Below are 16,161 nucleotides of genomic sequence, written 5' to 3' on the forward strand. Positions count from 1 at the left end.
TATGCTGCGTGCCCTCTGCTCCTCTACTGCCTGCATCTTCACTGCAGCTCCTCGAGGCAGCTGTTACCAAGGAGAAAACTGAGCTTCCAAGACATCCACTAACTCACCCAAGCTCATCCGCCCAGGAGGTGGTGAGGGTGAAACCGTAGTTATCCAGTGAGCCCCTGTGCAGTTGTGGCTGGAAGAACTACCCCAGGAACCCTTTCAAACACAGAGGTGAAGACAACTGAGGAAAACCACCCCAAGCTTGGGCAAGCTGAATACCTACATTTGGTTCCATCACTTTGAAGTTCAGCACGAAAGAGCAATGGTAATGATTGGTCAGGAATGTGTTTACCAGGCAAATAAAGCCCATACACCATGCTGGTGGTCTGCACCGAGCTTTGTGGGGATGAAGTTTGGGATGAGGGCTGGATGGTCAGCTGGGAACTGCTGGTGGCTGGAGGGGAGGTGATGGGGTGGGGGAGGTGGGAGGGATATAAGCAGTGATAAGGGCAAGTTCCCGGAAGGCTCTCTCAGGCCTGTGCGGTGGAAGGCTGGGAGTCCAGCCAAAATGAGATGATGTGGAATGTGAAGGTCATTCTGATATTGGAGAGGTGAGGATGGTGTCATCACAAGAGAGTGTGTTCTCAGCTGAGTGTCAGATGATCAGGGTGAGGTGGCTTGCGGGGGTGGAGGGCTCTAGTTGGCTTGGAGTGATTGGCGTGTTTTAATCAGGATGATATTTTATAATAGCAAGAAATTTGGAATGCCCGTGGAATGTGCTGCTTCTGCTGACATTTTTGTTCTTTAATCCTGTGCATATTGTCAATGTGCATGTTAATATTTCAGTTTTAGGACTTGAGAGAGAAGTGGGATCACAACCCAGATAACAGCACATTCTGTGTCTGCCCTGAGGTAAAGGGCGTAACAAGGACGTATTTGAAGCTGAATTTCCCATTGGGAGAATCTGAGTAATTTCCCCAATTAAACTGATGGGGTGGGATGAAGAGTGAGACCTTCATCAAGAAGCCACAGCCTATTAAGTGGATCCTCATGTGGTTCAGAATAGAGGCAGTCCCTGGAATGAGGAAACGTCCAGGGAAGGAAGAATAACCACAGGCATCCGGACTCAACTCTTGGAAGAGCTGGTACCCCGGGAGAGGCTTTGCCTGGGCACATAGGGCCGGGGTGAGAAGTGGAGGTTCTTGTTGGTGCCCTCTGCTCATCCTCAGGGCGTGGCCTTGGCCTGTTGCCAGGAGTGGCCTGCCGGGGGATGGGCACCCTTGCCCACTCCCATATTCCTTCTCTCTGGGTGAGCTTGGTGGCCATACACCCTGGGCCCTATCCTTGCTGAACTCTTCCCCGAGTCCCACATGTTGGCAGATTCTGCTGAATTCCAGAGGCCCCACTGAAATGTAGGCCGGTGCTCCCGGCCCATGACTTCACTCTCACCATTGAGGCCGTGCTTGGCAATATGTCTGTAGAGCTCTAGGAAGTGGCAGCCAGGCTGGAAGGAGCCCCCGTTGGGATAGAAGTCATAGTGCCCTATGGGCTGTTTGATGCCCACGCTCAGGCCCATGTGTTCCCGGGTAAAGGTGTGAATGGCATCCACAAAATTGGCGTCATCTGGAGAAAGACGATTGCTGGGGGAGCTTCCCTCAAACAAAGGGCCCGCGGCATCCAACCCTAATTGGAAAGCAGGGGTAAGGGTTAGGTGGGAGCAAGGAGAGAAGACAAATGTGCTCTTTAGCTTTTGGATATTATTATACATTAATGAACTAGCAGGAAGAAGAAACACCTCGGGCATAATCCTTCTGTGGAAAACCTTGCCATAACCTTTTCTCAGTAAAAGCACAGTAATTCATGGTGCTAACAATGACACACAGGCTGGGCATTAGCTAGAGGGGGAAAGAGGTTTGCAGAAACTATCCAGTGGTAGACACAAGGTTGTGATGCCTGAGGCCAGGAGGCCTGGACAACATCGTGAAACCCCATCTCTAAAAAAAAAAGAATACAAAAATCAGCTGGGTGTGGTGGCATGTGCCTGTCATTTCAGCTACCCAGAAGGCTGTGGCAGGAGGATCGCTCGAGCTCAGGAGTTTGAGGCTGCAGTGAACCGTGGTTACACCACTGTGACCCAGTCTTGGCAACAGAGGGAGATCCCATCTCAAAAAGAAAACAAAAGGAATAAGGTTATGAGGGAATGCTTGATTTACTTAAGCAAATCAATTTTGAGTACCTCTCAAGCTACTTTCAAGACCATCTGTTTGCATACAAAAAAAGCCAATATGCTCATTATAAGTAGTTCCAACCTACCTATCAAAGAATGAAATTTATTTGCCTGTATGTTGTCAATAATTTCCCTAAACAAGCTGATTTTTCTCCTACAGTGTCATTTCATTAGAACGTCCAGAACAGCCACGGGACACCACTGTATGGGGTGAAAATGTTGTATGCAAGTAGGGTAGCTCAAAGCTCTGGGCCTCAAATGACAGATGTCTATGCATGAAGTAAGGTGGCAGCTCCTGGCTGACTGTGGCTGGGGAGTATTTGTGCACTCAAAGTTTTTGCCTGTCTTTCTTCCTCTTCCTTCTCTGGAGGACCTTCTGGTGTCCCACCCTAGCCTTGGCTTCCTTCCCTACTCGGGGGCAAAGGAATTTAGAGTAGGCTATGAGATCACCCGTTCTCCAGCTCTACCCACAGTGACAAATGAAAAATGTCCTTGGCCGGGTGCAGTGGCTCATGCCTGGTCATCCCAGCACGAAGCTGAGTCTGGCAGATCACCTGAGGTCAGGAGTTGGAGACCAACCTGGCCAGCATAGCAAAACCCCGTTTCTACTAAAAATACGAAAATTAGCTGGGTGTGGGGGTGGGCATCTGTAGTCCCAGCTACTTGGGAAACTGAGGTAGGAGCATCACTTGAACCTGGGAAGTGGAGGCTGCAGTAAGTCAAGATCATGCCACTGCACTGTAGCCTGGGCAACAGAATCAGACAGAACCAGACTCTGTCTTAAAAAAAAAAAAAAAAAAAGGAAAAGAAAAATGTCCTGATATGATTTCTATTCCTTTCTTCATCAGGCTGATGACAAGATGGCCAGAGGGTGTTGAGCCTTCCTGCTGTCTCTGAGGTGGGTGGGACTTGCTGATATGCCTAGCACCAGTCGGATGGAGAGGGTTCTGGGCCTTGGGCCTGAGGCTGCCTCGCTGGGTGTGGACTCTGCCCTCTGGCCCTGCTTCTTCGGTGGGAGGGCTGCTCCTCCCCTGGCTACTGTGGGTTAAATCCATAGGGGCCACACGCCGGTCTGTGACCAGGCTTCCCCAGTCACCAGCAAGATGAACAAAAAAGCATGAAGAAATGAGCTCTTATAATTACAAAAGTATTCCGTTTAAATGTCTGTCATTATCTCCATTCTTTCTCGTATTAAAAGAAATTCTTTTATAAAGGAATGATGATAGTAGATAGTAGTTTGTAAAAACGTCCTCATGGCCGGCTGTGGTGGCTCACACCTGAAATCTCAGCACTTTGGGAGGCCGAGACGGTGGATCACCTGAGGTTGGGAGTTCGAGACCAGCCTGACCAACATGGTGAAACCCTGTCTCTACTAAAAATACAAAAAAATTAGCCAGGTGTGGCTTAGCTACTTGGGAGATTAAGGCAGGAGGACCGCTTGAACCCGGGAGGCAGAGGTTGTGGTGAGCCAAGATCGCGCCATTGTACTCCAGCCTGGTCAACAAGAACGAAACTCTGTCTCAAAAAAAAAAAAAAAAAAAAAGGTCCTCACTTGATAAAATATAAAATTGCAACACCTCTGTTATTCATCTAAAATGCTCTTTGTTTTGGCCTGTGAAATATTGTTTGAGCCTGCTGGATCTTGAAGGATGAGTAGGAGTTTGGGTGGGTGGGCGGTGGGCAAAGCAAACAGTGCATGCAAAGGCCCAGAGGCACAAGAGGCCATGGTGTGTTCGTGAAGTGGAGAAAAAACTTGTGTCGTTGAAGCCTAGAGCTATGGGAAGGGATAAGCAGGATGAGAGGCTGGGGTGCTCTGGGGCTTCCACATTGCCTGTGCCTCCTGGGTTTTTATACCTGTGGTAACAGTGGGCCTCAGACTTGGACTGGGGAACAGTTTGACCAGGTGTGTGGTTTTGGATCCTAATCCCTGGCAGTGTGAAGAGTGGGGTTGGTGTCACGGAAGTCTGGGAGGAAGGCCTTCCTTGCACATCTGCAGACCTTCCTGGATATCTTGGGCCATTTCTGAGTGGGTATGGAGTTTGGGGTGAAGTTTTTGATGCAGAGCTCCCTCCCTCAACCCAAATGGGTCCCAGAATAAAACACACACGTTTCAGAAATGTGGAACCGGAGGCACTAATGTGGCTGATGAATTACAGCAAATTAAGGCTGTGATTCTTCACTCCTTAACTCGCCCAAATTGGACTTTGTAAATTATAGATTAAAAAATAAGACTCCTTCTTGCTAGAAAAGTCCATCTTTTAGTCCCATTTGGCACACCTACATGAGGCATTCCTTTGAGGACAGGCAATAGGAATCGAGGCTGTAATTTGCTCTGAATTCTCTGGCACAGCAATCTATGACATTGGTCATGTTTGAGAGAATGTTACAAATCCTCTCATGAGCTCTGATCCCTCGCAATAAGAGTTGGGGTGTTTTAATGATGAGCCTGTTGGAAAAGCAGGTCCTTGTTGGACGCCCCCATGCAGTGGAATCAGTGTGTGAGTTATTAGGCAGGGTTACCTGTGATTCTCCCAATCTTGTGCGTTCCACCGATGGAACTGCCGGCAAATCCTGACACGTGTGCACCCAGGCTGTACCCAATTAGGTGAACATGGCTTCGAGAGAATTGAACAGATTCCTGGAAGACAGCAGCGGGATGGGGGCAGGAGAAGAGCTGCCTGGATGAAAGCCCTTTGCGGTCCAGTGTGTTGTGGCACCCACCCTGTTCTTCGTGGCTGCTCAGAAATGAGGTGCCTTATTCACACTCCAAACTGAAACTAGTGTCTCACCTGGCTGACTCTCCTGGGACTTAGGTACCTGTGACCTCGCCTGGTAGCTGCGGCCTCCTGCCTGCCTGTCTTCCCCTGAACACTAATGCCCTACAGAAGTGATCCCACTCATTTGTGTGGGGGCCTGATAGCTTACAGGGTGTGTTTGTATCCCTTAGCCTATCCAAGGGGGTGAGCATAAGAGGAACAGTGAATGAGGAGAGGGGAGAAGATGGTTCTGCGAAATAGGGGTTCAACGGAGGCATCTGAGAGAGACCTGGGGTCTGGTGTCAGTCCTGTGCCTTCTCATTCCTGTGAGCTGAGCATTAGTGCTTCTCCTGTTTGGACTGCTGTTGGAGACCAGCTTAATTCATTCACTCACAGAAGAAGGGAAAGGAGAGAAGGGAGGTGAAGGAAGGATGGGGCAGGTTGGTACCTCCAGCCACCGGAGAAGAGCCGCTACCTCCTTGCCCACGAGGCGGGTATTGCGGACGGCGATGGTGTAGTGGTGGTGGGCCAGGGTGATCCAGTCCACTAGCCCCACATTCACTGGCTGGGCTGGCTGAGACTTCAGCGCGGCCACCATCTGCCAGATCCAGTTTTCTAGTAAGCCGTCCACCTGAGGAGGGTACAGAGGGAGGGTCACACTCGTTTCCTTTCTCCCCGCTCACCCTTCTCCAGCTCTTGGATAATGCTGGATCCTTCCCCGCAAGAGGAAGGGCTTGCTACGAGGTTTCTCAGGCATGCATAGTTGACATTTTGGGCCAGAGAATTTCTTGTTGTGGGGGCTGTCCTGTGCATTGTACGATGTTTAGCAGCATTCCTGGCCTTTACTAACTAGATGCCAGCAACACCCACCCACTGTCCCAGGTTTTGAAAACCAAAAATGTCTCCAGATTTTTCTCAACGTTCCCCCCTCCGTAAATGATTATCTTCATGCTTTTCTACCTTGGGACTTTCTAAACCTTGAAACAGTGGAGAAATATGTGTAAATCAGGTCCTGGAAGCTGACCTGTCCCTTAGGGCCATTGGTACACTTCCTTCTGCATGAGGCTGCCCCACCTCACCCCTAAACCCACAGTGCTGGCTGTGCCCTGCAGACTACATTGTGCTAGACTTAGCAGGATAGGCACTGTAAGCTTGACAGAGTAGGAGCTAAAAAATGTTTACAGATAATTGTTCTGTGTGTGTGCCTTGTTTGAGAACCAATTTGCAGGGCACTCCTAATGGATTCACAGAGCAAAGACACTTGTGCTGGGCCTTAAAGGATCCATAGGAGTCCAGTAAGAAGAACATGGGGCCGGGCGCGGTGGCTCAAGCCTGTAATCCCAGCACTTTGGGAGGCCGAGGCGGGCGGATCACGAGGTCAGGAGATCGAGACCATCCTGGCTAACACTGTGAAACCCCGTCTCTACTAAAAAATACAAAAAACTAGCCGGGTGAGGTGGCGGGCGCCTGTAGTCCCAGCTACTCGGGAGGCTGAGGCAGGAGAATGGCGTGAACCCGGGAGGCGGAGCTTGCAGTGAGCTGAGATCCGGCCACTGCACTCCAGCCTGGGCGACAGAGCGAGACTCCGTCTCAAAAAAAAAAAAAAAAAAAAAAAAAAAAAAAAAAAGAAGAACATGGGTGGGGGCTGGGCGACGTGGCTCATGTTTGTAATCCTAGCACTTTGGGAGGCGAAGGCAAGGGGATTGCTTGAGCCTAGGAGTTTGAGACCAGCCTGGGGAACATGGTGAAACCCACCTCTACAAAAAAATACAAAAGTTAGCCAGGTGTGATGGTGCATGACTGTAGTCCCAGCTACTCCAGAGTCTGAGGTGGGAGGATGGCTTGAACCTAGGAGGTTGAGTCTGCAGTGAGCTGAGATCACACTGCGCTCAAGCCCGGGTGATAGAGTGAGACCCTTTCTCAACGAAACAAAGCAAAGAAACAAAAAGAATACCGGTGGGCAGGCGAATGTGGCAGTGGTGAGGTCTAGGGTATTCCAGGCAGAAGGAACAGTGCGTGCAGAGGCACAGAATTGTGAAAGGGCAGTGTGGTTTGTCAGGGGAGAGGAGGAAAGTTGGTGAGGTGAAGGATAGACAATAGGGGGTGAAGCTGGAGAGCTCCACTGAGGGCCTGTCACGCCGTTCCAGGGTAAGACGCATTCCTTTACTAGATGTTTACCAAGTGCCTTCTATGTGCATGGAACATCTTGGGTTCAAATCCAGGCTCTCCCAGTTACTAGCTGAGTAACCTTGGGCAAGTTATTTAACTTCTCTGTGACTCAGTTTCCTCACCTGGAAAATGGAGTTAATAATGCTCTCCTTCCAGGATTGTTATGAAGGAGAAATGCGTTAATAGATCTAAAGCACTTAGAGCAGTGTCTGGAGCATAGTAAGGACTCAACAAATGTTCGTTCCTGCAGTTGTTGTTGTTATTAATATCAGTAGTAATAGGAGGAGGAGACATATACTAGGTTGGACAGAATTTTGATAAGGAAGAGTGCATGTTGGTAAAAGGATCCTGGTAAGAGTCTCCTGTGGTCTTCATGTTGCCTTTATAAACAAGACTCATTCATTTGATCTTTAATTCAGTTAACAAACATTTTGGAGCACTGATTACATAATGGATACTGACCCACAGTAGTCAATTAGATGAGAATAGGACAGAATCCTTCCCAGGAAGAAGCTTACAGCTAGCAGAGCAGAGAAACACAGACAATTAGAAAGCCGAGCTGCAGAGCAGTGCTGGAGAGTGCTCAAGGCCGCACGGGAAGACCCAGTGACACTGAACGCCCCTGCGGGAGTGCTGGGATGAAGGCAGCAATGGCTTGCAGGAGGACCTGTTTGGGACTGTGTCTTACAGGAAAAGAGGAGGAGAAAGAATGCTCTAGGCAGAGGGCACAGACTGAGCCAAGACCAAGAAGAGAGAAGGCAGGCACATGAGCTGTGGAGGAAGCTATTAATACAAGGAGTTGGAAGCTGTTGTAATGTCATGTGGGACGCAGGGAGAGATGAGGGGAGGCAGGTGATGGAAGGGTTCATTTTGCCTTCCAGGATAGGACAGATGGGGGTTTTGAGTACTTTTCAACTGGATGGCAGGGAAAGGTTTCTAACTCATGAAACTGACACCAAAATCTCTGGAGGGTTCAAATTGTGAACTATGCTTGAAATCATGGGTGGGCTAGACACTGGGGAGGCAGGATTTCCTCTTGGCAACAAGTCCTCAGACGGTTTGACTTCACCTATTGCCAACAATATCCTTTCTCTCCTTCTTCCATAGTAATAGAATTTTTAGCATCACTAAAAGCTACACTTTCTTTAAGAGCCTATATTTTTCAGCCATCTTTCCACTTTGATATGGTCAATGGATGTAACTGGGAGAATTTCACAGAGGCTCTGGGACACCTAAAAAACAGTCTTTTATACCAAAAGCCATTGAATTGTGTACACTTTAAATGGATAAATTGTATGCTTTGTAAATTATATCTCACTAAAGCTCTTGTAAAAACCTTGCTTTTGACCCCTTTGCATACGTCTTTTACTACATTGTGCTTCCTGGAATAAAGATGTGATGGCTAGTGCTCTAGCTGCCATCTTGGACTATGAGGATGAGGGTCACACCCCAAGATGGCAGAGCACTGAGCTGGAAGGAGCTGGGGCCTGGAGGACTTCATTGACCAAAGCTGTCTAGCTGGTTTTTGGGTTACATATATCTTTGGAATATTTTGTGAAATGAAAACAAATGTCTGTTTTCTTTGAACCACTGCTAATTTGAGTCTCTGTTATTTGCAGCTGAACTTAAACCTTGCTGATACAAAATTTCACTGGGAGTCCATTCTTCTGGCTTCCTATGTCTCCCCGTGTAACATGCAGATTCAAGATGGAGGCTTCCCCCTGCATGGGCTGTAATCCTTTGTGGGCCCCAATGGGCTGTGTGACCTCTTTGAGCCACATTCTATCTGAAACATGGAGATAATTATATTTTCTCACCCTGCTTACTCATGGAATTGAGATAATCAATGAGCTAATGTGTGGGGAAGCACCTGGAAAATTAGAACATGCTTTATAAACATTATGCATGGAGTTGTTATCACCAGCTCCCTATCTTTTTATGAACATTGAATGCACTAGAAAGAAAAAAAGAAAATGTGAAATTGGAGAGAAAAAAGGCATGTCAGCATTTCCTACCGACCACCCGTGGATTATCATCACCAGAGGCAGCGAGGAGTTGAAGCCGCACTCCTGTAATGTGTCCAGATGATGGATTCGAATCTGACAGCCCTGACTGGTTTCTCCAAAGAGCAGGAACCTGGTCTTCGTCTCATGCAGCGTTTTGTTTGTTTCAACAGCTTGAGCTCTTCTTCCAAATGGCTCTGAAATATAAGATTGGGGATGGTGCTTAGCCTGGCATCTGCTCCATCTGCAGCCCTCCGTCTTCTCAAAGGCTGCTTCTACAAGCACAAGCCAAAGAGGTTACTGGGAGATGCTGGAGATCAGAATGAGCCACAACTTTGGGGAGCCCCAGAGACTGTTTCCAGTGGAATGGCCAAGTGATGGAGGGTGGCCTAGGAGGACCCAACACAGAGATTGAGATCACCAGATCCTCTATCCTGCATCCCAGTGACCAGCCAATCGGGCACTAGAGTTACCCTCCAAGTCATGAGGAATATAGGCAAGGCAGTTTTGGAGGCTCGGTGGATAAGCACCTCACCCCAAATCACACTGCCAAAAACTGATAGAGATGGGATTTGAACCTAGGTATCATGGTCTCCAATTTCATCCCTACATCCCTACCTAGGGAGACAGTGAATAGAGCATCTTAGTTGGGTGACACTATGTATTAGCTCCTGTGGCTCAACTTGTCCTCACGTGCAGACACATTATATCAGGTAAGCCTTGCAGGGACAAGGTACAGGGGTGAGGGTGGGGCGGGGTTAGGGGAATTGCAGAGGGAGTAGTGGAAGCTGCTTGAGGGAGGGTGCGGCATTCAGGGAGGAATTTTGAGGGAATGTGATGTTGACCCTGGCCTTGCAGGATGATTGAGTGTATGTGTGTGTTTTGTTACAGGGGTCGGGGGTGGCTGAGGGAGCAACACGAATCAAGGCTCGGAGGCATGCAATCTTGCATGCAGAAAGAGGCAGGAGACAAGGCCAGGCAGGCCAGAGCATGGAGGGCCCTGGGATGCTGAAGAGTCTGGGCTTCACGCTCCAGATGCCAGGCTGCTGCTAAAGAGTTTGCAGCAGAAAAGAGTAGAGGAATATCCATTCGAAGGCTTTCCAAGGCCGTGGAAGGTGGAAAAGGAGAGGAAGATTGTTTTTAGGATCTCACCTTCTGTTGTTTGACTGAAGGGCCTTCCAGCCTCTCTTCTGGGGAAGCCTCACCATGACCATGAGCCACTTTGGAGTGGGGTTGGGTGGCCATCCAACTCTGCTAGGCGCCCTGACAACTGTCCTCTCTCTGTGGTGGACCAGAGAAGGACACCTCTGCGAAGAGGCCTGGTAGAGCCTGAGGAGGTGGCATGTTTCCATGGCGTGGCATGTCAAGATGAGCGCATCTTTTCTGCCAAGATTAGGAACCAGGCCAAGAGCTGGGAGAGGAAGCTCTCATCCCTTCCTTCTGGTAGAAGGTGGGCTCCTCTGTGGCTGAGGGGCAGACAGAAGGCCATTCTGACCTTTTTGGTCAGTGAACTCAATTCAGCCCAATTACTAAGGACCCTGATCATTCTTTCTGAGCATAAAATCATTCAGGCTTCTCGAATAATATGTCTTGGGCTTTTGGTTTCAGGGGACAGCAGGACCAAGAGATGATGAACCTACAAAGTGCAAGGGGAGGTGTTAATGAAACCAATTTTCCTACCCGAAGGGTATTAACTCAAAAGGTTATTAATTCTCAGCAAAGGGCAATGATTTTTCACTATGATGACAGAATGAAATGCATCATATTTTATTAAAAGGAGATGTGAGCAAGAATTTGAGTAAGTTTTCTGAGATAATGAAAATTTCTTCCTCCCTGTTTGGCTTTTCTGAGCTTATAGAGGGTCTCAGCTTGCCCTCGCTCCTGGAAGCCTGCTTCCAACCTAGTCTCCTGGTTTCACTGGGTGCCCTCCTGATTGTCTAAGTCAGAAGCCGGGGTGTCACCTTGCACCGCTATGCCAGCCTCTCCATCAGTCCAAAGCTTCAGGCTTCCTAAATATCCCTAGAATCCTGTGCCTTAGTTTCTGTGCACACTGTATCTTGCTTGGTTTATTGCAGCAGCCTCCTAACTGGTCTCTCTCTGTTTGGTCTCTCCGTCCTCCTGCACACAGTGGCTCAAAGAGTCTAGAACAGAAATGACTACACCTGTTAGTGACTTTCAGCTTCACGGTATTGCAGCCAAGGCCACCACCTGAATGATGATCCCTCATCCCCCACCTCCTCCTCTCTTTTCGTTCTCCTGCTATCAGCAGTTCCCAAATGCCGTTTTGGATGCCAGTATCTTTGCACTTCACCTCCTGCTCTGTTTCTGCTGCTCCATTCGTTAAAATGGAACTGAGACTTCACAGCCTCCAGGAAGCCTTCTCATCTAGTCAGAGATGATTACTCCTTCTTGCTCTCAGCACCGTACTGCCTCCCTGATCCTAATGCACTTGCCCTGCAGCTGGGTGATTTATTTATCCAGGTGTGTTCTTCCTCCACCTGTCAGTGAACTCATGGAGGGTAGCACTGGGCACAATGGTGGGTGCTCAATAAATGTTAGTGAGCGGTGAGGTGTTCTGCCAGATCCAGATCTCAGATCAAAGGCTGGCACTCAATCTTCAGCCATTTATACATTGGACTTAACGTAGCTCATTTTCTTTTATTAAGAGACTGAAACACTACACCTTTCTTCATTTTAGGATACTCTACACTTTTCTTCGATTTAGCTGCCTTAAATGTTAAGAGGATCATATGAAAATAAAATGGGGATAAAAATAGTGCCTATCTTATGAGGTTGTTATGAGGATTAAATAAGATATTTGTAAAGAGCTCAGAACAATGCCTGGCAAGTAATTAGCACCTAGAGAAGAGAGTGTTGTTAGAATAAGTACCAATTGGAGCATCTAGCATCTTGCGTTTCTGATCAGTGAAATCCTTTCTTTCTGTGGAAATTCACCCCAGTTGTCCTCTTAGGACCAATTCTGTCTTGTGTATATTTACTCTGGATTTAGCTGTGAGATAAGCTCCAGCCCAGGTGGCTGAGGCTTCGAGGCTGTTCAGGAGACACCATGGAAAAGAGTTGTCACATGGAAAGCCCTGCAAACAACTGGACTGAACAGGGCCCTCTCTTTTCTCCCTTCCTGGGGGCTTTAGCTCTCTTTAACATGTGTATGAGCGAGGAAGTTATGCAGACTGTAGACAGGTGTGTGTTCATTCATTTATTTACTTCCTCGACAAACACTTATTAAGCATGTATTATGCCCCAGGCTCTGGCTGGGTACTGGTTGGAGGCAAAGACAGCATGTGGCTCCTGTCTTTCAGGAGTCCGCAGCCCCATGGAGGAAGGGGGTGCAAGCATGAAAACCAACTATTAAAAGTGGTTGCTGTGTTGCAGTGGAGGAAGGCCCTGAGTAGGGGCTTTAGGGAAGAGGTCAAGAGAAGATAAAGCATCAGTCAGGTCTAGATGGATGAAAGATTCTTTAAGAGCTCATATCCATGAGCAATTGTTAAAGAAAGTGGGGCTCTGGTTCCTATAAAAATAAGATTGGGTGGATGACGTGAGAGTTGAAGGGCTGTTGTGGAGAAGGTAGACTAGAATTATTTTATGCAACTTCCAAGAGTTAGAAACAAACAAAATCAATGGGTGGGCATGACATGGAAGAACATTTTTAACTTGAAGTAGTTGGCAAAAATTCATAGTTGAAGAACTTAGGACAAAGAGAAAATAAAGGCAGTAAAACAATAAAGATAGAAATGTTAGTATTAACACCCAAACATGTACACTATGTGATATTATAAGGCTGCTGAAGATGGGCCACAGATTTTTTTCTGAGCTTCCTGTTGACCGCATCAAAGAGGGAAGCAGGGTCAGTTATAGCATTCCTGGTGGCCAGGTACTCACACTTTCTTGGTCCTGAAACCCAAGATGGTTTCCCTATGTGTTATGGAAAAAGGAGGTTACCAAATATATAGCAGTAGGTTTTATGTGGTTAACTCTGAGAGCCCTGTAATCTTCAGTGAAACAGTAGCCACAGCACCAATAGCATTTAAGTCACAGCAAGCCTATGAGAGATTCCTCACTATAATTGAGCAGCAGTTCCTCTGACTGGGGGAGGCAGGGGCCACTTCAGGTCACATTTAGGGGTGGAAGGAATAGAGCCCTGAAGCCCAAGGGTCTGAGCCTCCATGAGAGCAGAGTCTGTTGCTTAATGCTAGAACACTTCAAACGCTTGGGCATCCTAAGGGAAGCCCGTGTCTTCAAGGACTCACTGCTGTGCCCATCCTCATACCTTTACTGCAGTTTCTTCCCACAGCTTTAGCTTTGCACTTCACCAGCTTTTAACTGGGCATCTTTGCCTGGGTACTCTTTGGGCACTACAGACTCAGCAAGGCCAAGCTAAATGTATTTTCCTTCCTCCCAACCCATTCTTCTTCCTTTCTTCCTGTGTTTCTTATTGTGGTTCATAACATCATCATTCATCTCTGTGCCCAAGCTAGAAAGCTTAGAGTTCATGCCCTCTCTTGCCTCTCTATTAGGTCACCAAATACTGAGGACTCAGCCTCAGAATTATCTTCTTTCTCTGCCCAGTGGCCTAGTCTAGGTCCTTAGCCTTTTTTCCCCTTCAAAGTATAGTGTTGCCATAGACTTTTAACTGTTTCATATTTTATTTTGCTTTTTGTAGAATTAAGGGATGCTCATTGTATATATGCTGAAAATATATTTCAGTATAATTTGAAAAATGCTGAAAAAATACAGAATATTATTATTTAGAAAAAAACCATACGTAACATTTGGAGTATGTCTTCACAATATTTTCTTATGGAGATATTTGTTCCATAGATATTTATTTGCAGTGTGTATAATTGAGATCATGTTACATAAATGGTTTTAAATCCTTCTTCACTTACCATTATCAATTTCCCATAGCATCAAAATTCTTCAAAACATACTTGGAAAAAGTGCCATAATGTATTTGCTTGTTCCACTATTGTTGAAAATTTATGCCGTTTCAAGGTTTTCTTTGCCCTATTACAAACAATTATCTGATGATAATCTTTATTTATAAATATTTGTCTGAATCTATTAGTATTTTCTTTTTTTTTTTTGAGACGGAGTCTCGCTCTGTCGCCCAGGCTGGAGTGCAGTGGCGCGATCTCGGCTCACCGCAAGCTCCGCCCCCCGGGTTCACGCCATTCTCCTGCCTCAGCCTGCGGTGTAGCTGGGACTACAGGCGCCCGCCACCACGCCCGGCCAATTTTTTTTTTTTTTTTTTGTATTTTTAGTAGAGACGGAGTTTCACCGTGTTAGCCAGGATGGTCTCGATCTCCTGACCTCGTGATCCACCCGTCTCGGCCTCCCAAAGTGCTGGGATTACAGGCGTGAGCCACGGCGCCCGGCCTCTATTAGTATTTTCTTAGAATAGTTTCCTAGAAGTAGAATCAGTTCCTTACGTATAATCCTATTTATATCTCTTTATATATACATATATATTCAAATTGATCTTCAGCATTTTAAAAAGCTAATATATATTGAATGCTTTCTCTGTGCCAGGCACTTTTCCAAAAGTCTTATTTGTATTGACTCATTTAAACCTGGCAACTCTAAGATAAGCTGTGAGGAAAGGATATGCTTTAGTTATGAGTGAAGAAATTGGTTCCATATTGGATAAGCTAGAAGCAGCACATTCTCCAAGCATATCTTCTGAAGTGGAACTTTTCTCATGTCTTCAGAAGAGATGAAGTCATGCCAATGATAAGAATCTGGGGATAATACTGTGGTTTTAGGAGGGGGAATATTAAATTGAGGTAAGCGATCAAATCCACCAAGGGATTCAGCCCCCATATCCAGGAAAAGGGGTTGATGGACTAGGGAGGCTTGGGGTTGTCCTCTGTATGACAGTAAGTTCCTAGATCAGCAAAACAATCCTTAAAATTAGTCAGAAGGAGAAGCTGGGTCCAGCCATTACATTTCTAATATTATTTCTTGCAGCAAGTGATTTTTCTATTCCTAGTCAACTCCTAGGTTTGAGGGTTCCCGATATTTCATACAAGAAGAAATTACTTCATTTTCTTTTGGGTAAGGACATCAACAGATGGGTGACTGCAGGCAACCGAGGTGGGCCACCTTCCATGGGAGAGAACCAGGGATTCTACCATAGGAGGCCTGATGGGAGTCAGGATCTGCCTCCCGCCCATGATGCCTGGGCTAGAGGCTGTTGCTCAGCTCAGTGTTTGTTGAGCCCTTTCCATGTATTGGCTGGTGCTGGGCACACAAGTGCATAAGAAAGAAGCCTCAGGTATTGCTATGCCCCTCACAAGTTTTTTCATACAACATACATTATTTAATTTGCTAATGTGTGTGTGGGCTTTTGCTTTGTAAACATCCACTGCTGAAAATATTCCCAGACCTGGCAAGGGTCCTCTGGAAGACCAAAATTTCATAATTGCCCTGAAAACTCTCTAGGCCATGTACTCTGCTCAGGATGGAACAATCCTGTGATAAATGTAGCCACAGCTCTGTCCCTTCCTGCTGTGGTCAGGCCACTGATTTGTAGCTGGGCAAAGTCGACTTCAGAATTTCTTGCATGATGGAAAGATGGAAACGTTCGTGTGGGAATTTAGTCACTGCTGGACCTTACGGATTCAGCTCCTAGCTGTTGCTGAGCTTTGTTTGGAGATAAGCAGATTCTGCCCAAGGCCATGGTGAGGAATGATTCTCCCACTCCCGCCATCTGGAATTTTGCCCTGACCTGGACACCCTACCCTCCCATTTACTTATTTTGTTGAAAATAATTCTGGGTCTCAATTTCTGAATGTGCACAATAGTTACTAATCTGTATTTTCCTTCACCTCTTATGACACCCTAACATCACTTCACTATAATATTGAACCTCAATTGCCCAAGGTATAAATCACTCCTAAGGAGTGAATGAGGTGCTTTGTAAAGCCATGGTAATTTTTCAGGTTATTAAGATATTGTTTTGAACTCTGAAGAAATTCCTAAGTTTGTCTCAAGTGGGTTT

At 46.8% G+C, this 16,161-nt stretch overlaps 1 protein-coding gene across 3 annotated transcripts in view; it reads right to left on the reverse strand.

The window, feature by feature from the left end:
* LIPC (lipase C, hepatic type) overlaps positions 1-16,161 on the reverse strand; it is a 162,232-nt gene that overhangs the window by 21,597 nt on the left and 124,474 nt on the right. For all 3 annotated transcript variants that reach the window (XM_033189968.1, XM_033189969.1, XM_033189970.1), the window contains 4 exons: positions 9,153-9,337; positions 5,417-5,599; positions 4,733-4,850; positions 1,435-1,668 (listed from right to left, as the gene is read on the reverse strand). In XM_033189968.1, coding sequence (XP_033045859.1) covers positions 1,435-1,668; positions 4,733-4,850; positions 5,417-5,599; positions 9,153-9,337 — 720 coding nt within the window. The remainder of the gene's footprint in view (positions 1-1,434; positions 1,669-4,732; positions 4,851-5,416; positions 5,600-9,152; positions 9,338-16,161) is intronic.

This window comes from Trachypithecus francoisi, unplaced genomic scaffold (genome assembly GCF_009764315.1).
Source record: "Trachypithecus francoisi isolate TF-2019V2 unplaced genomic scaffold, Tfra_2.0 Lachesis_group3, whole genome shotgun sequence".
NCBI classification, from domain to species: Eukaryota; Metazoa; Chordata; class Mammalia; order Primates; family Cercopithecidae; genus Trachypithecus; species Trachypithecus francoisi.